Source organism: Eublepharis macularius, chromosome 13, assembly GCF_028583425.1.
Source record: "Eublepharis macularius isolate TG4126 chromosome 13, MPM_Emac_v1.0, whole genome shotgun sequence".
In the NCBI taxonomy this organism is placed as follows: domain Eukaryota; kingdom Metazoa; phylum Chordata; class Lepidosauria; order Squamata; family Eublepharidae; genus Eublepharis; species Eublepharis macularius.
Genome location: NC_072802.1, coordinates 73,066,091 through 73,090,903, shown reverse-complemented (window position 1 = coordinate 73,090,903; position 24,813 = coordinate 73,066,091). Strand labels below are relative to the sequence as shown.

General features: G+C 49.7%; 1 protein-coding gene across 3 annotated transcripts in view; it reads right to left on the bottom strand.

The window, feature by feature from the left end:
• KIAA1671 (KIAA1671 ortholog) overlaps positions 1-24,813 on the bottom strand; it is an 83,102-nt gene that overhangs the window by 40,287 nt on the left and 18,002 nt on the right. For 2 of the 3 annotated variants that reach the window (XM_054996042.1, XM_054996041.1), the window contains exons 2-6: positions 20,266-20,415; positions 17,457-19,167; positions 16,649-16,742; positions 11,230-14,289; positions 10,575-10,700 (exon numbers count right to left, since the gene is read on the bottom strand). In XM_054996042.1, coding sequence (XP_054852017.1) covers positions 10,575-10,700; positions 11,230-14,289; positions 16,649-16,742; positions 17,457-19,114 — 4,938 coding nt within the window. In that variant the 5' untranslated portion in view covers positions 19,115-19,167; positions 20,266-20,415. Of the gene's footprint in view, positions 1-5,123; positions 5,205-10,574; positions 10,701-11,229; positions 14,290-16,648; positions 16,743-17,456; positions 19,168-20,265; positions 20,416-24,813 lie in introns of those variants that run through there. The other variant, XM_054996044.1, reaches the window with a different exon arrangement.

The following is a 24,813-nucleotide window of genomic DNA, read 5'->3' as shown; positions in this document are numbered from 1 at the left end:
GGAAAATCCATGTTGGTTGATCAACAATTCTCGAAACAGGAGGGCAGAAGAGTGCAACTTCTGAGACTTTTAGGATGGAGGGGAAGATAACACAGTATACTCTGAGACAGCCTTTCCCTAGAACTCATAGCTGCATTTATTTTTTCTCCAACGGAGTCACTGTGTTAAGCACAATTCACAAATTAAATGAAGGCGGGGGGAGAGAAAGAAAGAAAATCACAAGAATGACACAGGACTCTCTTTAATCCCAAACTCGCAAGTGCAGTGGGGTGAGGGGAGAGAAATCAAGCAATGGACGGTTTAGGTAAGTATGTGGACGGTCTGACTTACTTCCCCCACTGTTTTTAAGCTATTACTTTATGGAGCAGAAATAGAGGAGAAAACATGTGAAACCAGTTAGGCCCAATATTACAGCAGCCCCCAAGTACAGGACTCGTTTGCTATCTCGCTCCGATCGACCATCCGCTGGTCTGGGTCACAGCCACTCCACGTCCCGCCGCCTTGCAAGTATGCTCGGACGGAAGTGCAGTGTTGCGGTGCCCTCTGGTGGGCAGCCCATGAGGTCCCTTTGCAAAGGACCTGTGGGGATTCTGGGAAAGTGTGCACTTCTGGTCTGGAACTATTTCATCAATAGTTCACACACACACACGCATAGACGCACACACATTTTAGAGGAAAGGCATACACATCCACTAAAGCAGGCCTTACCTCAACACTCTTTCTCAAGAGGCAGCACAGAACTTTTTGGACTGTACTTGAAACATCACCAGCTCTCAAACTTCTCATCGTGCTCACGAGGGAGGCCCCAGTCAAACATTTAGACGGAAGAGAAACACTGTGGAGTGCTCTGGCTGTTGGCAAGCACCAAGGGAGGCAGGCCCAATGGAACCCCAGTCCCAGCGCGGGGAGCTCCCTCTCCCCCAGGAATCACAGAACCAGGCAACAGTCAGGCCCTCAAGCCGGGTCTGCAGGTGCTGCACTGGCCGGCCTTCCGCGACAGCTGCTCAAACTGTTTCGAAAGGTTTTTGAGGATTCCTCCATTTATTGCTGTGGTTCACTGTTGGGTCAGTTTCACAAGAGGATTTTATGTGCCGTTTTACATTACGCTGATTTCAAATGGGATTTTGTAAGCGGGGAATAAACAAGGAAGGGTCACAGCCCTTTGGATTGCAGCCACTGCCTCTCCACATCCTCAGCACACGCCTAAACACTTCCCGCCTAACTAGAGTCACAAGCAGCCTCTTCCTCCCTCCAGACTTGCTTTTGGTAAGGGCAGCTGAGAGCCTCTCCTGACCCCCCACTCTGGACTCTGACTCAAAAGTCGTGGAAGAGGAGCGGGGGGGGGGGGCAGAAACAGGGCCTGGGGAAGAGGAGGGAACTCAGGGAGGCCCCAGCACCGTCTCCCAAACCGTTCTAGAGGCCGCCTCTGAGGAGCCTGGACTTGAGGCTCCTCCGCCTGAACTTCCCTTTGTCCCCCTAGATCTGGGGCAACTAAGCATCAGCCCACGGCCCAGCCCAAAAGGCCACCCCCTCCCCCAGCAGGAGCAGTGGGCTTGTGCTGAGGTCGCTGAGAGGGGACACGGGGCCAGGTCAGCTGCCCACAGACCAGATGTGGAGCCAGACGAGACTTTTCTCACCTGAGATCTGCCCTGGGGAGTTCCAGAAATGGCCCAGGGCAGCAAGGGCTGCTTTGCCTCCGTCCAGTCAAGCCAAGGGCAAGGAAGGGAGTTCCACTGGATCACCAATCCACAAGGCCTCAGCCCTTGGGTGCCTGCTCCTGTGCTCCAGCCCTGGTCCAGCGGCAGTCTGCAGGCTGAGTTCTGGCTCCCAAGGAGACCAGTGGACCAGGAAGCTGAGGCCAGAGAGGCCTGAGCCCAGGATGCAACTGAGTCAAGCCAGCCATAGGGCAGAAGAGCTCACCTGCTCCCTTTCGTCCTCTCTCCAGGGGTGGCAACAGCAGCAGCTTCCAGAGCAGAGATGGGCAGGCCCAGGAAAAACAGAAAAATTCAGAAAGGAAAAGAGCCCCTCCCAGGCATTTTTTTCAATTTTTCTGATGGGGAGAAGTTGGAAATCGTGGTGAGTTCTGGGGGGGAAATCCCTGTGAAATATTTTCTCTCTTAGAATGAGTAAAATGCTTTTAAAGACAAGGTGGGCACACACTGTAGACATATACAGCTCTTAAATCCAAAATGCATTTCTGCACCTGGACTTGTAGTGGTCGGTTTTAATGGTTTTATAATATGATTTTAGTATGTATGTTTGAATTTGTTAGTTACCGTGACGGCCCTTATACAAGCAGAAAGGCAGGATATAAATTTTGTTAAATAAATAAATAAATATTTGCAAACTAAAGCCTTTATAACTTTTAAATTCCATAAATATGTCAAGTGTTGCAATTTTATATGCTAAGTAAGTTATAAAGGATGCATTTTATGTTGTTAAAGCAGCAGAACTAGTTTAGGTTTTAAACGACAAAAAAGAATGTATATATTTCAATCCCCCCCCCCAATTTTGGTGTCCCCCCCCCCCAATGGTTCTTCCCCATGGCTTCAACGTTTCCAGAAATTTTACATCTCTGCTCTAGTGGCAGCACAGCTGCACCTTGTGAGTTGCTGAGCAGATCTCTGGGGAGGCAGCACATAAATCCATCAATGGCCATGACTGTGTTCTGGCAATTCAGCCACAAGACCAAACCTTTGCAACGAAGCCTCAAAACATGGCTCCTGGGCTTGAGGAGGCATCGGGCTGCAAGCCCTGACTGATCTACCCACTTGGGCGTTGTGCCAAATCGCTGTTCGGCTTCTTTAACAGCAGTGCAAATGGAAGCCTGGACTCCCTGAAATGACAACAGCACCTGGGAGAACCTCAACTGCTTCACTGCAACACAGAACGCGCCGCCCTCCTCCCCTCGGGGAAGTCACATTTGAAAGTGCTGCATGCTTTCCAAAGCAAAGACACTAGGAGAAATATTAAAGGACAGAAGTATGAACTCTAGCAATTTGTGATGGAAATGCACGTTCTCCAATTTTTAATGGAGGCTGGCTTCAAACTAGCAGCCAGCAAATAATGAGCTCTGGGGAGCTCGACCTCAGGGCAGCAGCAGGACTTGGATGCAGAGTCCCGGGAAAGGAGCCTGGAGCCAAAGGAAGCCTTCACCTGGGGCCCTCGCACGGGGTGCCCTCCCCACCTGGACCCACCACAAGTGCAGGTCCTCCCCAGGCGGGCCAGTCCAGTGTCTGCTTAGCAGCAGGGACCCTGAAAGCGACACGGAACATCTTCCCTCAAGGCCCGCAACTTACCTCACAGACTAATCAGGCCTGGCTGGGTAATGGGGACTGGGTGGCTGAGAAGGAGCCCGGAGGAGGTGGAAGGCGTGTGGCTGGCAGGTCCAACGGTTGGGGTTAGCCGGCCTTGTCAACCCTGCTGGGGTCAAGCCCGCCCGCCTGAACAGGCAGGCTTCTCCCAGATTGGTGAATGAGCACTTACTGAACATCTAAAGAAGAGAAGTGTGAACCGTAGCCCCTGTGAAGGAAAGCCGTCTGGGAGCTCACCACTCCCAGCTCTCACGCCTCCTCTGCTGTCGCTTGCCCAGAGCAAGAGGGCAGAACCCTGCTGGCAGCACAGCTGGTCCAAATGAAGCTAGCTGCTGAACACGCCAGTGGAGCCAGCAGCATCCCTCACCCTCCAAGCTGACACCGGCAACACTTCAGTTAAAAGCAGAGAGCCACAGATCCTGTCGAGGGCAATCCCCCCCCCCCAGTGGTCTCTGCCAAGGAGAGAGCAGCAAAGCCTCTTCCATTACATCCAGGTCACAAGGGAAGAGAGAAACGGCCGCAGGAAGCAAAGAGCCAGTGTGCAAGGCACTCTCTTCTGGAGATTCGACAGATGCTAATTAGCAGGAGCCACATCTACGAGCTGTTCCACAGCCCAGGGGATGCCAGGCATGCCGAGTCAGAATCGTTACACTAGCAGGCAACCAGCAGAGCTGCAGAACGGGTGCCTCATCCTTCTGGCCAAACCAGGTGCCCAAGGCACAGGAGACTCACGGGCCCAGGGCCCAAGACCTGGAGACAGGAAAGGAGATGTTCGGTGGACAGGACAGAGGCAGGAGAGCGGAGCAAGGGAGTCAAGTCTGACTTGGCCAGAAGTCACCTTCGAGACCTTTGAGCAGGTGTCTCTGGGTCCACCCCCCCTCCAATGTATAACACCCCCATCAGCCAAGGCTAGACGAGTCTTCCTTCTTGAATCTGAGACCTGCACACTCACTGCTACCCAGTCCCTCCAAGAGGCAGAGTGATGCTGAGCTACCAAGACGGAGGCAATACTGAAAGCACAGTCCTGGAGAGTACATTTGAGAGAATCCCTCCGTAGCAGGAAACGAGGCGCTTCTGTAGGAAAGTAGCACAGAGCAATGCAGCCTCCTATTTATGACCGGGGGAAAGTGACGCCTTTGGCAGGTCCTGTAACTACTAAGTGGGATGGAAACTTGTCCAGCAGCCACAGCGTATCTGCCGTGAACCATGGAACCGGCCCGGAGCACCAAGTCCTCTCACCTAGCCGACAAAACTCCTTAACAGAACCCCCGGGCAAACCAGGCCAGCGCCAGAGGCCTTGTGTGCTGTGAAAACCATGCTGGCAGCCAATACCATGAGGGGCTCTGGTACTGCAGACGGTTCACAAAACCCAGGGGGGTTCTGAAAGCAGGCTCGAGGCGACTCTGTCAGGGGGGATTGTTTGCATGCAAGGAAGCTTATGAGGCCCAAGACCACCCCCCCCCCACCCAAGCCATGGTTTGAGTTGATCCTTAAAGGCCCCACTGAGGCACTCTTGTTGGGGGCCTACAAGAGAGTCCTCCTCTCAACAGGCAGGGCCTACTTTCTTTTTTTAAGGACCGCATGCATTTAATGCTGCTATTTATATGATCCCGTTATGATTATGCTGCTTCCAGATGTAGCTTTCCCCTCACAGTCCTAAGACATTAAACAGAAATAAATGCATTCCCTTTCCTCTGGCAGACTTTCATTAAACACGCAGACAGACTTTCAAGACAGTTGTTGTAACTCCACAGCAAATCCAAAGAGGCGAGAGAGAGGAGGAGGAGGCAGGAGCAGCGTTCTACTCACCCAGAGACACCGCAAGGGCTTCAACAAGTTTGGGCAGTAGTAATACTCCATTCTTGAATAGGGGGGCAGTTAAGATCCCCCCCCCCCGCCCCCAGCCTCTCCTGGTTTTGGTCTGTAGTGAAAAGTTATAAGCAGACCAGCCAAATGAAAGGCAAGATGAATAATTCAGAGAAATGCTCAAGAGGGTGAAAAAAGCCGCACGCAGCCGGGCCCTTTAACAGGTGGGGCTGCCTACATTTGAGCAGCTCGCCGGTCATATGACTCCCGTCTGCTCCGCGACCGAACCGGTGCTTATTTCCATTAACTGACACTGCTGGGGGACAGCCAGGAAACAAGTGATCACCCACAGTTACCATTTGCTACCAAAATGCTTTTAAAAGGCAGGCTGCTGAGTGAATGCCGGCAGGCAGAGCACCGCTTCCTTCCGCAGCAGGGCTGGCTTTGTGGCTCGCTGGCCCCATTTCCCCCTTAGCTGCGCACCACAGCAAGGTAAACAGGCTTAGTATTAAAAGCACTGAGTGAATTAAAGATGGGGATAAAGCGATTGTGCAGCACAAGATCTTTCTCCACCCCTTGACAGCTAGCAGCATTTGCGAGGGAGGAACCAGCAGCGAATCCTACAAATTATTTATCAGCAGCTCTGAGATCCTTCGCAGACTCCCTTCTACGCAAACCTGGGAGAAGACGAGAACAAAGCAGGCTTGTCTCCTCTCAAGTGACTGGGACAGTCGTCAAAGAAGGGGAGGGGTGTGCTGCTTGGATTGTCAGCATGGCGAGTGAGTTTATAAACAGACAACACTCAAGCCCTTTGGGCGGAACTCCAGCCACCGCCGAATGGCGCCTCGGGCTCAGAGAGGGGTCCGCAGAAACACAGGAAGCAGCCCCCGATGAGCCAGGCCCCTTGGCCTCTCTCAGGGCCAGCCCTGCCTACTCTGCCTGCCTCTGAAGAGTCTTCCGTTTCTTTTTCAAACTGGAGATGCTGCTGGGGACTGAACCCGGGCCACTGAGGGCCCCCCCCACACACACACACACCCGGTGCCACAGCTGCGTCAACTGCCCGGGCCGCCACTTTGCTTCTGGACACAATTCAGAAATGCTTTCAAAGGCCTGGGCAGCTCGGGCCCCCTGTAACCAAGGGGCCTCTTCCATCCATATGAATCTGCCTGGTTCTAAGGTCAGACGAGGCCCGGCTACAGCTGGGATTGGGAAGGAGCAAAGGCAGGCAGGTCGGGCTCACAATTAGCTACCGGAGGGGTGGCAGGGGGTGGGCGGGATGTCCCGTTCTTCGGATTCAACCAGCTGATGCAGAAAAGCATTTCCAAGGGGTGGCATTAACATCACTGGGCGTGAGGAAATCCGGATGCCCACAAAGACTAAACCCTGGCTGTGATTAAATTTATCTTCTGCATCAACTGATGGTAACAAGCCCTGTGGAAGTAGCCAGGATCAGGAATCCAGACACAGGGCCGCTAGAAGTGCAGGCAGAAAAGAGCTCCGGCAAGCCCTGCTTCCTCCAGAAGAAGAAGACCACCAGGTGGCCACCAGGGCCTCGCTGTCACCCACGCACACCACACACAGTCAGCGCCTGCAGCACGTGAATGACACCCTGGAGGCTAACATGGATGGCAACACACTTCCAACATCTTGCATACATTAACCCTTTTGTGCTGCAAAGATGGTCGTGCTCCTACTTCTTGGGGAGGCATACTTGGTCTCCCCCCCCCCTTTTTTTAATCTTCACAGCCACCCTGTCAGGTATACGAGGGCTGAGAGGCAGTGACTGACCCACAGCCACTCAGTCTGTCTCAGGACAGGAGGGGGAAGCGTCCGCCTTGGTCCTGGGTCTGCACTCCAACCAGGGCACCATATTGGCTCCACTGCCGTTCTGAATAAATGAGTTCTGGTCACTTCCTTTTTCAGCCTCTCCAAAATGTATCCTGTGCCTTGTTACAATCTGTACTTTTGTCATTTCGAGATGATGCTCTCTGACCTGATCTCATTTTCTTCAGAGCCTTTCACTGTACTGTCACATATGTGAGAAAACCAGGGTTTCTGGCCTCTCTCTGTAATAACACCACAACCCACACACCCTAAGTCTTTCCAGTAACTGAATGAAAGGCTTCCCGCATCCGACAAAGGGGCCTCTGGACCTCACAGCACCTTCTGCAATAGATTTGCCTGCCTTTTGGGTGCCGGGAGGGACTGCCCCGCTACAAGAGCACCCCTGTGTCGGGAGCCACCAATGCATAAGGAGCCAGGATTTGATGCCCTGAGTGTTTCATGGGCTTAACCACCGGCTGGCTGGCTTTACATTTCCATTCCCATTCCCATTGTGGGAAAAGGTGGCTTTTTAAAAAACACGCAAATACAACAATCACTTGAGTGATAAAGTTTTAAAGGAAATTTAACAAAGATTGTGCACTGAACCAACTATATGTAGAAAAGTCGGGGCAGGGGGGAATTCTGGACAGACCCTAACTTCAGCCACATACATCCAGCAAGAGACAGAAATCTCCAAGAGGACAAAGCAGACCTGTTGAGACTCTGCCTGGAACTCACCACTAATGCCTGCCGACACCGACTCGCTCCAAAGGGAGCCAACCAGGATGAGGTTTTTGAGGCTGATCAGGTCTCCACGGCCAATTCAGTGGCGAACACACGCAAGCTCCCTCAAAGACAGCACTTCCCACCCTGCTCAGCACGGGATCACCCAGCCTCTTCTCTCTAGGCAACAAGGAGACTCAAGCAGGCTCACTAGCATCGCTTCGAACCATAACAAATGGTGCCACCATAAGGTGGGGCTGAACTCAAAAGGTCAGAAACCCTGGTTTCCTTATTCACATGGAGATTCCCCAGCGACAGCCCCTGCCCCTGCTCTGAAAATCTGAAACTGAACCAGTACGGGCATTTTTATCATGGGCAACAGTGACCTGAAACAAGCCCAAATGCCCATCAAGACCAGTGAATAGCAGGACGCCAGGCCAGCCACCACCCTGGAGGGCTGCAGCCTGCACCTGCCCACAGTCCCTCTCCAGTCTACACAGGAACCGCTCAGGCTGCCTTACGTTTTAGGGAAGCAATCATAATACATGGCCCTTGGGGCTCCTTCCAGCTCTATGTTGCTGTGTTTCTACATTGCTAATTACTGTATCAATTTGCCCTCAACAAATGTAAGATGTTTACTTGTCAAATCTTGATCAAACACATGTTGATTCATAGCAGAAGCACAAAGAGTGTTTGCAGATAACTGCTGGTGGTCAAAGGAGGATTTTAGAAATAAATATCTTCTTTCACTGTCAGAGAAGACCTCTTTAATCATGCAATGTGTATTTTTAATGTAAATAGGAGCCCCTCTTGATTTGTGATTAAGGATGCAGATTAATTTAGGCCACTGCAACATACATCTCCAAGAACTTTTAACATATGCTTCCTGCAATAAAAATATCAGCATTTTTGCTCCTTATTTATAGTTAACATTCCATGACATTTAGAGTATACACTGCAGTAAACTGTTAAGGCACCTCAATCTGTATTCATTTATCCCTTGATCTTTTTTCTATTTAAAAAAAACTCCATTGCAAACTTTTCAACTCCTCGAATCCTAATACAATATTATCCCTGAAATTTGAATGTTAAATTAAAGGAATTAATTACCCCACTTATAATCTATGTCATTTTTCTCAATTGCACCAGGGAAAATTATAGATTTCTTCTTTTTGGTAAAATGAGAGTGATATATCTGGGAATATTTGCAACTGATCATCATTAATCTTCACAGGGTGATTCCAGATGGTACACAGAATTAAATCTCCAATGTGAATTTTCTTCACCTCAGAGTGTGGAAAGCTGCGGCCTCCCCGGGGCAGACCAGCGGTCTGAGTCTGTATGAGGCAGCTTTGTACCACAAACCACTTCTGAATTGATGCACGCTCTCAATTACTATAGGATCATTTCAATCCAATCCAACAGATACCAGTAAACAGATCCTCTAGTTATTGAATCAAATTATCCCCGCCATTTTTTTCTTTTAAACTTATTTTAATCCACACCTATGATTTTGGTTGTCTAAGTCGGGGCCCCCAACATGGTGTCCAAGGTGCCGGCTAACAGCTTTTCTGGAGCCTGCTGAATGGATTAGAAAATGGGCCGGGCCGGGCGGGGCTTTCTGACTGGCTGTGCAGACTTTTTAAAAAGTTGCTTCAGCAGCTGCTGCCCTCACAGCACAAAGATCTTCACTGCGGGACTACAGGGGAGCAACGTGTATGCAAAAATGTTTTCAAAGGTATCCTGTCAAACCGAGCTTCTGCCTGAAATCTTGAAGATTTACTATGACTTATGTATAACCTCACTCCTTGACATCTGTGGTTAAGCCAATGACCCTGTTTCAGAATTCCAAAGGTGCCTCCAGGATTAAAAAGGATGGGGACCCCCACTCTGTGTGTACTCCCCCTGCACGCCACACACCACTTTAGAAACCTCTATCATACCCCCCTCCCTTGAAGAGCCTTTTTTCTCACCAAACTCTCTAGGCTTTCCTCACAGGAAACATGGTCCGAGCCATTAATCTAGCTGACTGCCTTTTTCTGTACTTTCTCCATCCAACCCTGTAATATCTTATTTGAGACCCTATTGTGGCCAGAAGTATAGGCAGTACTCCAAGTGACCTGACCACATCTGCCTCTAAATGAAAACATGCTTTTGTCAGAAAAGCAAATATCACCTTGTTTGCCTGTGCCTCTGAGCACCTTCCGCTCTGAAGTTGTGTCTCAGACTCCTTGAATTCAGGGATCAGGCTTCCAAACGTACTCAAGGGCAGCCTGTTCCGCAGTCAGCCATCTCCGCCATGGGTGAGTAGGCTGAAGTTCCTGCACACAGCCAGCAGCTACAGAACCCCTAGGATGCCTCATAAGGCCACACAAAAAGGGAAGCATCTCCCCACCCAGGTGTGTCCCTGGGGTGAGCAGCCTGGATCAATGAAGGCCACTCCTGTCTTCGCCGCTGACGGGAGACAAGCTCCACCGGCTCCAGGCTCTTAATGCTCATTCTCCCCCCTCGCCTGGCTGGAGGACCCCTCTCCTTACAGGTTAGGCAAGTCACTGACACGTTAAACCGACTAGGGGCCAGCTATCCTCTGAGAAGCTCAAAAAGGAGTGTGTGATTCTCCCCTCCTGCAAACCTGTGAGATACGTAGGACAGTCTGAGAGCAACTAGTCCAAGGTCACCCAGAAAGCTTCACGGCCAAGTGAGAATCTGAGCCCCCTAGCCTGGCACTCCTGCCACGATGCCAAGTCACAGAAACAAACAGAACTCACACAAAGGTGTCCTGATCACACCTGTGCCACCCTTGAGAGATCCTCCTTACTGTGGAATTCTGAGGTTTTCATCAAGACACATTCACACCTCTGGTTTTACAGAATGGACGAGCAGCGACAGAATAAAACGTGTGCCTACCACTGCCCAGTGATCCACCCTCCTGTCCTTGTAGAAGCTGCGACTTCTCCGCTGTAAAGGAAGGCATGGAGGACTTCTGGCTCCTGGGCTCTCAGGATCCCGACCGCTCCGTTCTTTCTCAACATCCTAGGGGAAAGGAGTGCTTAAGTCAAGAGGGGATATTCACAGAAACCCAAAACTTCCTTGCAACGCCACAGCCCTTGAGAAACCTGTGAAGGATGGAAGGGTTCTGGGAGCCTTCCAGCCAAACTCAAGCAGCGCATACACCCAACTGCAGCGGCACCCACCAAGATGCCCAGGGATGGGGACAGAGAGCAGGATGACCTGCACAAGTCAAGATGGGTAGCCGTGTTAGTCTGTCTGTAGCAGCAGAACAGAGCAAGATTCCAGTAGCACCTATAAGACTAACAGAACTTGTGGTAGGGTGTGAGCTTTCGTGGGTCACAGCTCACTTCTTCAGATACCTGTGAGCTGTGGCTTACGAAAGCTCATCCCCTACCACAAGTTCTGTTAGTCTTATAGGTGCTACTGGACTCTTGCTCTGTTCTAGTGCAACATGCACAGGGAAAGGGGTGAAGGGAGGCCCGACCAAAGGCTGCCCACCCGCCCCCTTCCTTTCCCACTGGCTTCTCTCCAGCTCCCTTTCTGTACACACCTTTTTCTCGTCACCGAAGAGGGAGCGCTGCTGAGAGCTGCTCCGTCTGTTCTGCCTGTGATCTGCACGTTCAGGCGGGAAGCTCTGGCGGGCCTTGTGCAGGTCTTGCCTTTCTCTTGCTTCTGGCCCAGCAGGGAGGCTGCCCCTCACTCTGGCCTGGTGAGTCTTTTCAGAGTAGGAGCGTTTAAAATCTGGTCGGGCATTCGACAAAGCGGACATGTTGCACTCAGGTTGGCTCTGGAGTGCGGAAGAGTCGCTCTTCTGAGGGCTTCCAGCTACGCTGCTTTTCCTCTTGTTCAGACTGCTTGTGTTGGGCCAGTCGCCCGCCAGAGACGCGTTTGTCACAGGCTGCCTCGAGCACGTTCCTTTCCATAAGATGCTATCAGCAAGCACCGAGGAGGGAGGAGGAATGAAGCTCGCCCCTGCTTTCAAGTCCAAACCAATAGGATCAGGAACCTGCCCCTCGTACCCTCCACGTTTTGCCCCTTGGCACCATAGCTCAAGGCTGGCTCCTGGATCCTCGTCCAGAATAAATGTTTTTTTCTTCGTGCCAGCTGCATCTGCAGGAAAACACGCCGCGGACGGCCTTCCCCAGGGCGGGGGGCTGAACTTCCCATCCCGGTGCTTGAAGGAATTCTGCTCTGGGCTGCAGCTCTGCAACCTCCCTCTCTCGCCCACACCTACAGCCTCAAATCCATGGACTTCCACACTGGAGATATCCTGCCAAGGGCTTCCCAGGGAATCATTCGGTGCCTGTGGCTCTCTGCGGTTATAACTGAAGGATGTTTTATCTGAGGAATTTCTTTTATACTTCTCCCAAGGAAACCAGCCGCCGTCTTCGCCCTCTCTCCTGTCTGGAATCACTGAGGGCTTTAGAGAATCTTCTTTATATTCCGCCATCAAAGCATCAATGTCAAGAACTCTTGACCTGTAATTATCGGTTGTTTTCTCTTTGGGTGCACCATAGCTATAGTCACTAAACTTCTTTTGGCCTGAATGCTCACCATCTTGGTGAAAATGCCGCAGACAGGAAGGGGGCTTCAGATCACACGGTGAGGAAGCCATGGCTGACCGAAGGGGAACCTCTGCGCCTGTCAGTCTCTCTTGAGCATCGTCAGTCTGGCTCTTGAGAGACCTCCAGTTCTCCTCTCTCCTCTCGCTTCCTGGATATTCAAATGCCCCTTTCTTCAAAGGGTCTGACGTGTCACCGTCTTCTGCAGCCACCCTGTTCTTGCCAGGATGCCTGTCCAAAGAGGCTGGTGTGTCTGAATTGGCAGCACAGGACTGGTGATCTGACACCGGATGGGGTCTTCTGGCAGTGCTAGCATTCGAAGTCAACAATGTGTTTTCCACCTGCGATGAAATCTGCTTGCTTTTGGGAGCAAACTCTTTTCCAGAGGCACCTTCAGCTTCACTAGGAATCTGGTACGTAACAGCAAAATAGGTTGCCTTTGGTTTCAAAGGAGAATGTTGATCTCTTAAATGGTCCTCGGGGCTGCTGGGAGTGGCCACAGTCCCCTCCTTTGGCTCCACTACACATCTGGGTTTTCTGCTCCTCTTCGCAATCGAACCCTCATGAAACTGCAAGGAGTCTCTCCTAATCAGCATTTTCACACCCTCTTCAGCCAAGGTGCCAGCTTCATCAAACCTGATGTCATGAGGCAATGTTTTCCGTCGCCATCTTTCTGAAACCTTTGCAGCAGAAACACGATGTCTGCTTCTCTTCAGCTCTTCCTCTGTCTCTGACTGTTTAAATGGGTCTCCTTCAGGGACGTGACCTGCAGCATCTAACGTGTCTGGAGCACAGTGTGCAGTCAGGCATTTCCTTAATCCAAATACTTTGGGTTCCTCTGCCTCGTGGGTTCTCAGGTCCGCACTAGGGCAGGGAACCTTGCTGCCCACCACTTGCCATTGGCTGCCCCCGCTTACAGAAAGGGGGCTCTCTAGCTTGCTGGTATTGCCTGAAGCTGTGACCTGACTGACGTCGGCTGCAGCTGCGCCACCATCCATCCCGCCTGGTCCTGCTCCAAAATTCTCAAGGAAATGTTTCGGCATTTTGGAAGCCTCCTTCTGACCTTTGCCCTTTTCTTTCTCCAGTTCTGAAGATACCATCGAGACTCTGCCATCTGCGGTGCCCAAATCTTTGTTTCCATTTGTAAAGCATGAAGCTTTCCCAGTTTCCTGCTTCTCTCCAGTATGACTTTTGTCCGTCTCAGTGACTGGCTTATGGAAAGCGTGCTGGTCATGAGAGACATTAACCGTTTGCAAAGCCTCTGCCTTCACCGTCGTTCCCCCCCCTTCCTTCATTTTGGACACAAAACCACCTTCTTCCAAGCACTCACCCTCCATGTCAAGACTGCGTGACCAGGGCACAGCCACACTACTCCCACCGGGTCTCCTCCTCTCTTTTAGGGACCTTCTGCTTCGTAAAGTCACTGCTTTGTCCTCGCAAACTACAGCAACGGCCTCACTTTGGGCTCTTTTGCCAACTGTCTGGAGAATTTCGTATCTTGGCTCCACCCTCTGGAACACTAAGGAATCTTCCACATGCTTTGGGGTTGGGTTTTCACACTTTTCTGTGGTAGTGTATTTTTTCCATGCAGTATCCTGCAGGACTTTGTCCCCGTTGAAAGGATTTGCTTTTCCGGGTTTTTCAGCACCTGCCAACATATCCAGCTGCCTACAGGGCACTTCCTTGGAGAAATGAAGCCTCGTTTCTGTTGCTTTCCCCATCCATGATTCCCTACAATTCCCAACAAGCTCATGCGTCAGCTGCGATGGAGGCTCAGCTCCAAAGGGATCGGCAGCTACTTTGTGCCTTTGCACATTATGCTCAAACACTGTGGCTCTGACAGTTTTAATACACGCTTTTTCTGCTGCTGTGCCATGCTCTGCCACAGAAGTAGGGCTGCCACCCTGGAGCGTGACACTGTGCTTCCCTCTGGCAAGGCTGACATCTCTCTGCATGGGTTGGATTTTTATGGGCTGATGCGCCCTCCACAACACTCCTCCAGCGTGGGCTTCTTCAGAATTTGTCCCATGCAGTGGGTTGATCTTAATCTGAAATGAAGAAGAAACAAGCCAAATGTTTATAACGTGTTCTGAGGCAGCCCCTCTAAATGTCACCAAGGGCAAGTGTAGCAATTCTGGACCAAGATGCAAACACAGCTTTGAAAACAGAACATTTGCAGCACAATTTAACACACAATGAAGCCTCAACACTGTGACTGGGGGGGATTAGATACATGAGTTTACCCCAGAGGACTTCAGGCTTGTGCCACTCCCTCTGCAATCTCCACGCGTGACCTTCCGCGATAATCACAGGAGCCCCAAGCACAAGGCGCCTGTCGCTGCACAGATCACTCCACCAGCACGGCACCAAGCCTGAGCCCCCGAGTGCGAACCTGTCACCGCTGGAGAACAGGGGTGTGATCCACAACCAGGACTCCAGCGTGCTTTTGGGAAACAAAAGGACTGCTAGGCAAAGCAAAAGGACTCCATCCTGGTCTAGGTTACTTTGACGAAAACAAACTTTTCTCGAGCATTATAAAAACGAAACGCCATCTTCCCACTCTCCCATGACTTTGCTGTTCCTCTGGATCTTAGCCAGAGGCTGGCAGCCTGCGAGCCTGTTAGCCAGAAGACAGAGTCGCCCATGATCAGGTGGGAAGCAGCGACGGACATCGCAGCACAGCTCTTCTCTTTTTTTCTATTTGGTTTTCCTTTGAACCCCATTGTGGGCATTTTTGTTAGCTGTTTTGGGTCCCCATTGGAGAGAAAAACAGGGTAAAAAGACCCAAATAAATAGATAAAATTATAGGGCATTATTGAAGAGGTCAGTATTTTCAGCGATGTTAAGACTAACTCAAGATCCAAACCTGTTGACAGTCTCTCTAAGATAGTGACTGTATGATCATTGCTTTTAAGTCCAAATAATAAACCTAAATAAATTTCTTGCTATCTGACAAGTCTGACAAGTCCCCCGAAACCACTGCCTCTGTTGCCAAGTTCCTAGCACGTGCATGCAAGCTAAGAGCACGAGTTTATAACAACGAGTGTTTATATTACTTAATGTGATATTTCTGTGGGGTCTGACCAATGGGGATCCCTTATTCTCTGTCCTATTGTTTTTATTTATTTATCTATTCATTTTCTTCTTTCCCTTTTATTGTATGCCAATAAAGGTAATTGAATTGATTTGACTGAAACCTTTTATTTATTACAAATTGTATAGCTTCTGTTTTCAACTTTTATTTTTCCCCACTTCCCAGATGGCAAAAACTAAGCTATGTACAAAGCTTTGTTAAGGCATTTATGTTTTTAAATTTCATTCATATGCTAAATAATATTTAAAAAATACAATAAGAAAGCTACAAATGATGTGTGTAAGTTAGAGCAGTATAACTCAGTTATTTTACACAAAAGTAAACATGGCACATATTTCAATTGTTTTCCCCATAAACCACCTGGTTTTTTACAGTTTCAAACTTTCTAAATGTTTGCTTCTTCTCCCACAATTGTCTCAAATGGTTATTTTTCTTCGTCGTGTGACTGAACTGATCTGAACACGGCAAGGCCCCCTGTGCCAATACACCTGAGCACAGGAAGCTGCCTCCTGCAGACCCAGGCCACGGGCCTTCCCAGGTGAGCCTTACCTGCCCTGACAGGCCGCAACTCCCCACACGCTGAGGTGAAGGAAGGGCTCTCTCTCCACCTGCGACCTGATTCTTTCCATCGGAGCTGTTGCCAGGGAGGGAACCTGGTACTTTCTGCATGCGAAGGGGATGAGGCTGTACTGCTAAGCCACAGCCACTCCTGGATTTCCGGAAAACAGCCTAAGCCATACAAATCTTCCATGGCGTTTATCAGACGACTTAGTTTCGAAACCACGCTCTCATGTGTGCCTTTATGCACATGCACCTGTATGCCTTCACAGGTGCACGCAGGCACACACGAACCCCCCCCCCCATCAACTATCCGACTGTCTTATATATCACAACTTCCTTATGAATAAAACGTTCCTGCAAATTAAACAAAGTCAGATTTTAGGAACTCCCTACAGTCACTGTGCTGTATCTGGAGAGAACTGAATAACGGTAAAAAACTCCAAAAGTAAGCAATAAGAGGCATGCTGGGGAGGAGGGGGAACACATACATTAATAGGACACTGTTCATAACTGATAGCTTTTATTATTTTATTATTAAAACGTGTACAGGGTAAGTATAGACCGTACATACAACTTCTCTGCACAGCCTAGTTCAGCAAAGGAATTATCCAGCTAAGCTTATTAGGATTAGGTTGTTCTTAAAATGTACCAGACCCATTTTTTGTACAGCCATATGGGAAAGCACAGCCCCACATGACATCTAAATAGGATTCTATTAGTAAAAAGACCCAAATTCCACAGTACTTTCTCACCTCTTGAATCTCGTGTGGTTCATTTGCTGGCTTCCTGTTCACCTCTGCCAGTTTCTCGGGCTTTAGGTCGCTGGTTGTCATTGGGCTTGAAAACCTGTTAAGCAAAGATGTACATCATTCCTGTTTAATTCTACAGACAGCTTCGCAATCTACCACCTGCTAGCTCCATCCTGTACTTCAGAAGCTCCGTTTCTTGGCATTCTATTGTAAACACTTCCAATATCTCAGATCTCTCATACAATTCACTGGAAACATTGCCCTGGGTTGGATCCCACAGATCCATTCTTGCCCAACGGATCAACTTGTCTTGACCAGAGGGCCTTTGAAAATAGTTCTGAGGGCACGCAGATAGTTTCAAAGTTTGCTTGGAATTGTGTCCCTTTGTTTTCAGGTGACTGTTTATGCTGTTACATGCCACTTTAACTCATCTTAAACTTAAATTATTATGGATTATGTCTTTTAATTTGCCACTTCTGAGTTTTCACTGAATTATATTTACTCATATTTTAGTATAAATTTGTTATAACCTTTTCGTTGACTGCAGTTTGACTACATTCTATTTTTTTTATTTTAAGTACTCCTCTTATAGCATACAAATAATCTAAATAAATAAGAATCACCCCCAACTCTATGACACAGAACATAGTTTGTGCATTCAGTGCCTAGATTTGTACAAAAGCACAGACAGCTAAAGTGTTAGTGTTAAAAAAAGCATGGTTCTAAAAGAATAACTCCACAGAACCAAATAAAGAACGGACAGGAACACAAGATGCTGGGAGGTTTTGCATTAAACTTTCCCACAACTCACAGTTTGGTCAAGTCTGCAGAAAGTGGCCGGGATCGGAATGACCGGCGCTGATTTCCTGGCTTCATTTCTGCATTTTCTGCCGTGAGTTCCTTGATTCTCTGTTGAATGTTCACAATTCGGTTTTCTTTCCCAGGGCTCTCCAGCTGAGGGTCAACATTCACTGAAGCTGCATCAGTTGCTAATCTATTCAGCACATCAAGGTGCTTTCCAGCCTCTCTCGAACTCTGGTTTTCAGTATCTGAAACATTTGTACAGTTCGTTCTAGTTGCAGCCAGTTCCGTTGCACTTAATACTGCCCTGTCTTTAACTGACCGGCCTTTGACCTTGGATGGTTCTGTGTCCTTCTCTGAAGCGGTCCTAATCTCTGTATCACTTGCATTTTGTTCATCTTGTCTTTTTAGCCTCGACTCCCACAGGCATTTTCTGTCCCTGGCAGAGACTTCAGCCCAATCCTTCTGAGTGCTCGGACACGAAGACGCAATTTCACTTGGAAAGGGCTTTTGGTTTAGAACACTGGTGAAGCCGGCACATGGGCCAGGACTTTTCAAAGCAGACTTTGAAGCATCGGCTCTCTCCAAAGCCACGGCTTCGCTCTTTGTCCTCGTTTCAGATGGTCTGACAGAACCCTGAATGGTGGGATCAGGGCTAAGATTCTCATCTGGACAAGATTTCCTTTGTAAAGAAAGCTCTCTGCTTTCAAACTTTGCAGTAAGATCCATGGATAGTGGCCTAGGTTTTCTAACCCAAGTCTTCTCAGGAGTAGATTTTTCATCTGAAACTTCTGAACAGCCGTGCATTGGATCCTTTAATGATTCCAGAAAGATGGCAGACCCTGGCCTCTGTTTGGGCCTCGGCTGCACCTCACAAGCCAGGCGAATGCCGGCACTGTGCTGCCTTTCAAGAACTTTCCCCTTCTCCTCGGAAGCCCCTGGGAAGTAACCTTGCCTTTCCAGGGATACACAAGGACTCCAGGAGACTGGCCTGGCTTCAGAGGAAAAAGAGAGCTGCCTGTGGATGCCAGCTGTTCTGCGGATGAACACCCCTGGCTCAGAAAGGGGCGGCTGCCCCTCTGGCGCTTGTGTAGTGCTACATATTTGCGGGGAACCAAGATGGCTCTTCTCTGGGGTGAACTTCGCCCTGCTCTTCTCTGGCTTTCCAGTTTCAAAAAGGATGACCGTATTTGCCTGGGGACTGGAATCAAAGGGCATGTTAGCAACCAGCTCACCAGTGCTTTTGTTTTCAATTAATTTTTGATCTACCAGAGGCGGAATGTTCCCAGTTAACCCCTTAGCAACTGTCACATCTTTGGAGGTTTTGGCAAATGTAGGTGGGTTGGAAGCAGCATTACTAGGTTTAAGTGCCGGGACAGGAGGCCTCACCACTGCGAAAGTATCTGAAGACTTCTCTCGGGAAAAGGGTCTGGGAGTCAGACGGGGTTTTGAAGTAACTGGAGGCGTGGTGGCTGGTCTCAAGGGGTTTCCAAATTTGCTTCTCTCTTCCAGAATCAGAGGAGACAAAGAACTGGGACGTTCACTAGGCTTGTTACTTGCATCTAAGAGAGTGCTGGCAAAAGGGTGTTGGAGCTTTGGTTCATTTGTGAGTTCGCTCCGATTGGTCAAGGGAGGGAGGGCAGAGCTGACTTCCACCTGCATTGCCATCTCTCTCGTTAAGAATCCAGTGGAATTAAGATGATCCCATGAAGAAGAACATGCTGCCAAAAGAGCAAAATCGAGCGTTAATTCTTGAGCAGAGCAGCCTGACTGCAAACGACTTGTTGCCACACCTGCTCTCCTCAACCGAGAGCCGACAGCATGCAAAGTGCTATACGGAACAGCAGAAGAGCAGTCTTTGCCCAGTGATGGGCCAAGAGCCATCCTAGCTGGGGGGCTCGTGCACCGCTTAACGTATTGTGAGGATCACTACAACCTTCAGGGCTGGGCACGTTCCAGACTGATTAAAAAAACAAAATTAAGACAAGACAGAGGGCTGGACTAAACTAGTGATTAAAAGTTAATACAGAAGTTCTCTTCTGGAGACACCTTTGCCAAGAATATTATTGTGGGTACCTCTTTGCTGCTCAGTGGTTTCCCTGTGGAAAAAACCAGGGTTCACAAGGCAGATTCAGACAACCAATATTCTCTTGTGCAACAAAACTTCCACACTCTCTGCAAGTTGTTCTTCAACACCTTGTTTATTTACAACCTACTTCTGCTAGATTCCCAACACACAGTTCACTGCAGTTGTTTAAAGTGAGCAGTGTCCTTCACATTCTGTGTGAATCCTTCAAAAAGGATGTGGACAAAATTGAGAGGGTGCAGAAGAGAGCGACAAGAATGATCAGGGGTCTGGAGACTGAGACCTACGAGGAAAGGCTGAGGGCCTTGGGAATGTTTAGTTTGGAGAAGAGGAGATTGAGGGGGGGACATGATTGCTGTCTTTAAATATTTGAAAGGCTGTCATTTGGAGGAGGGCAAGGAGCTGTTCCGGTTGGCAGCAGAGGATAGGACTTGAAGCAACAGGCTTAAATTAGGATATTAGGAAAAACTTTTTCGTGGTCAGAGTAGTTCAAAGGTGGAATCAGCTGCCTAGGGAGGTGGCGAGCTCCCCTTCCCTGGCAGTTTTCCAGAAGAGGCTGGATGAATACTTGTCAGGGATGCTTTAGGCTGATCCTGCACTGGGCAGGGGGTTGGACTAGATGGTCTGTATGGCCCCTTCCAACTCTGTGATTCTGTAATTCTGAATGCTAACTGGATAATGCACAAACAAATTCTGGCTGTCAAGGATATCTTTTACACACTGTGCCCTTTACCTTGGTCTCCATGATCGTTTCACGGCACTGCCAGTGGGAGAAGAGACTTGTTGAATCAGGAGTCATTCTGCTGGGTACCTTCTCCACACACTGTGCAAAGGAGGGCTCGAGAGACAAAACAGCATTTCTCCAATCCACCAGGTGCTGCTCCTGTGAACACAGCAAAACACCCTTCAGAGACCAATGACGGTGCTGGGCACATGCAAACAGAGGCTCTACAAGCCTGCAGAGAGCACCACGACTTGCCTTCACTCACAGCTTCCTTCAAATCCCGCCTGCCTACCTAAAGGCCAAGGAAAGAGGGCAGGCAGAGCCAGGTGGTGGCAGCAAGCACACGGAGTACAGTAGGATGAGGGGGCTGGGGGCCCAGGGAGGAATGTGGGCACCCACCATGAAACACACACTTAGAGGGCAGCAGGAAAAGCGGGCAACATCTCTCACCTAAATGTGAAAATTCGGCTCATTATTTCAATTTCAGTTCTGTATATGAGGTGCATGTATAAGGCGCTACTGCCAATGCATGCAGAGCGTAGAGTGTGCAGGCCCCATTTCATGTGGAAGGAAGGGGGGGGGTGTGACGGCAGCATGCTTGGCCAAGGGCCGAGCCAGCCCGCTTGCTCTGATGCGCGTATGTGTACTGAAGGCCTCTTCTCTCTGTGCCGATGCAAGCTGATGCAACCATGGATTGGAGTCCAGTGGCACCGTGGAGACCAACAAGATTCTCAGGGTATAAGCAAGCTTTTGAGAGTGAAAGCTCCCTTCTTCAGACAGGATGCAACCACAACAGTCCACTCTGAAAATTAACCTCAGCAAGAGAAACGCTGATCTTTAGTACATGAAAGACTGGTGCGGATTGGTTTGGTAACGCCAACATTTTATTCTGAGGTCTGCTGATGGCTTTGAATGTTCTCAATCCCCAATTATGAACTGGGCTTTGTGTTACCCTAATCTCAATTACTGTAACTTACTTTCTATTACAAATCTTATTGTCTGGCGGAAATGCCAGTGCTTTAACAGGGCTTCCTTTCAGGGTCACAGGCCAGGGGTGACTGCCTGCCTGAATCACACCACAAAAGAGGGACTCTTGCCAAAGCAGAACTTGCACTTCCCCAGTGGCGACAAGTCCACTGCTGACCTCATCCAATGATGCAGCACTACTTCTAAGAACGCAGAGCTCGGCATCGGATCGTGGGGCAAGGACGGGGGCGCAGGGGGGGCTTTCATCCACTTCAAGTTGAACTTACGACTCGCAAAGGACTTGCAGGGGCGTAAACGTCTCGTGCTGCCAAGGCAGTACAGGGCCGGTAACTAAACATAATGTGGATCTTTACACTTGAGCGAAACTAAAATGCTACCAGAGCTTCCTGCAGCTCAGGTCCTAAATACATGAACAATATTTTGCTCCTCCGCCGAATCTGCCTTTTCTCCACCAGGCAGAGAGAGGCATTCCCACGCAGGCTGCCACAGGCTCCTTGCAAGAAAGCCACTGGGACTCCCTCCTGCATACTCGGCCCCCAGGGCTGCAGCCTGAATCCCTGGACTACCAGATGGCCCAAGAGCCCCAGTAACCAAGCCTACCACACCACCTGCTTATCCGTTCTCAATCAGATTACAAGCTGCAGGTCAGCATTGTGGAAGCATTCTTTCCGCACAGGGCTCCCTCCGCACATATGCGGACTTCCTGCAGGCACGTCCTTTCCCACGTAGGTCTGGAATACGCACAGGAAAAAGCCTCTTCCTCTTCCTCTTCCCCACCCGAGTGAACAGAAGCAGGGGAGGGTCTCACAGGCAGGCCAGAGGACCTTCCCTCTCCCCAGGGCCTCGTTTGTCAGCCTGGTCCACTGGCTGTAAGGCCTCCCGCTTGTTTTTTTTCCCTTTTCCTTTTTTTTTTTAAAGAAATTTATTGGGTAGGTTAACATACACTTCACAGATTACACCCATTTCTTCTTCAACTAGTACTAATCGTCTTACACTTATCAATTCAAATACTTTGTGTGGCTTTTCTTAAAAAGCAGCCCAACGTGCCTTCAGCCGCTGTCTCCATTCCCAGGACTTTGCTCTCCCCAACGTGTTTTTCTGTCCGGAGCAGAAACCCCTACCCCTGCGACAGGGTAACCAAGGAGGGCACCATTCACTGCGAGCCACACTGCTTCCCCTTTTTCTCTTTAATAACCAGAGAAGTCTCAATGAATTCTCTTTTTGTCCACACTATGCCTCTTTGTACTGATGCTTTGAGCACATCCTCCACGCCAGCTCAAGCAGAATAAATCTCGGGGAATACAACAGGACACGAGCAGGTAAGGACGGGCACTCCCTGTGAACTCTGCCCTTTGTCCTGAGTGAGGCTGCTGGGCCCTGGAGATTCAGCAGGAAACTATTTTGAACACTCCACCCAAGATCACCATGCAGAAGTGGTTCCCAGGCAACGGCGGCACGCCGTGGATTCCCTGCCCTGATTCCTTCTGTTCCTTGTCTTAAGGCCCAGCTCTTGAAGTTTATAGGTTTATAAGAGGGGGTCGCATTCCGCAGCACAACTCGCTCGGCCAAATCTCCTCACAAGGCAGGCTTTTCTGGGGGCGCTGCCTTGTCATACAGTGGCACAATAACCTGCGTGACTGTATAAGCGGCACTTATGCTCACATGCCTCTCAGCGCAGAGCAAGAGGTCTGAAATGCTTGCTGCTGTGTGTGAGGGCCGACGTAGCTTAATTAAAGCTTTGTGCTCCCTTCCTTCCCCTGCCCTGTACTGACTGCTGTCTGCAGACTGGTTTAATTGCCTGGATAAGAAGTTTTCAAAAACGCAGCCACCAGTGCAACAGTAGACACATCCACACATATCTTTTAATGCAAGACTGAAAGAGCAGCATTGGTAGAATTTTTTAGTTGCATGCACACATGATTCTGAGCAAATAAAATTTTAATTTGAATACCCTGTTCAGTGAAGACAGGAAAGTCCCAGCTGCTGGATCACCCAAGCACCTAGAATGAGGATGTTGATACAAAGGCATTTGGGGATATTCACTGAGCGCCACATGTGGCCCCAGGGGCTTAAACCTGATGCTCGGCCCCGCAGAACTGAAGTGAAATTTAGTTTGCACATGAAGATACTGAACCGTCTCCACCCCGCCCACATGCCTTACTGGAGAACTGGGTCCCCGCATCATGATACAGCCTGGCCAGCCGATTGATAGCCATTTGGACGCAAGTCATGTCTCTAGACCACGTTTCACACCACCCACTCAGAAGCGCAGGCTCTTGGAAGAAGGGCTGGGGCGACGAGCCTGCCCCAACAGAACGTTGTCATTAAAAGTGAGGTGTTCACCTCACCTTGGACCTTAATAGGCATTTATTTTAACTCACAATGAAACTAAAGATACCTAACAAATCTGCTCAGAGTGCGATGTGGCTTATTCCAAGACAAAGTCCCAAGCCACACCAAAGCACCACCCACCGCAGGCATAAACACAGGACTCGGGTAAAGGGATTTCTTGAGTTAAACATTATAAAGTCATTAGAAAGGCAGCTCTCTTAGCAGGAACGGTATTTGTGTAAGGCAGCTGAAAGTGCTGCACACTGTGTGACAGCCAGCAGCAGTAGGGCCGGTGAGGTGCAGGATAATTCCCAGGGTGACTACACGGGTCAGGCTTCTGCTTCTGTTCTCCACAGCCCTCGTTCAACACAGCTGCTTGCACCCAACATACAAAGAGCAAAGCTTCCTGCGCCCAAGGAAAGGGAGCCTCTCTCCCGCTGAAGGGGTTTGTTCCCTTTCCATGGCCCTTGGAGCACCTGGACAAACCCCAAGGAAAAGGAGGCGCTTGTTGCTGGGTGAAGGTGCCAAGCTCCTCACCCTAGTCCCGTGAAGCACAGCACCAGCCCACTAGCAGGGGAGGGGGCACTCAAGGACATGGGACTGCCGGATTTGAAAGGCGAATCCTCAAAGCTCAGGAAAGCAGAACAAAAGCCTCAGACCCGGAAGAAGCAGGTCATGCCTCAGAGAGAAAAATACTCCACCTACACACCCATTTCGAGGGACTAACTTTGGGCCCATTCTGACTCCAGACTCTTTCATGGAAGAACGAAGGAAAAGAAAGGCCTCCGCAGACTCTCGAGCTTCCTGCATCTGAGGCCTGTAACGCAATACATGTCACTTTTTCTCTTTAATTAAGGCACGAGAGAAGGAATGCCGATCCCCCTGATATGCTATAATCCAGACAGGAAGCCAGGGATTCTCCAAACACCCAAGAAGGAAGTTCGCATGTGCGGGGAACCCGCATCCCTTTCCCCAGCTCTTTGACTAGACGCCAGATTTTTGGCTTCCCACTCCCGTTTAAACCCTTTGGTAAAAGCTCCAATTACTGTTACTGTGACTACAAAATGAAACACAACAAGGGCGCAGAGACTGAAAGGTCTGAAACGATCATCTCCTACCACGGATCCTGGGATTTGACTGCTGTTGGCTGCCTGCTCCAAGCTCTGCTCAGAGAACTAGACTGACACCCAGAATCCCAGCATCCCCCGCTCCACTTCTTCCCCACCCCGGCCAAGGGTG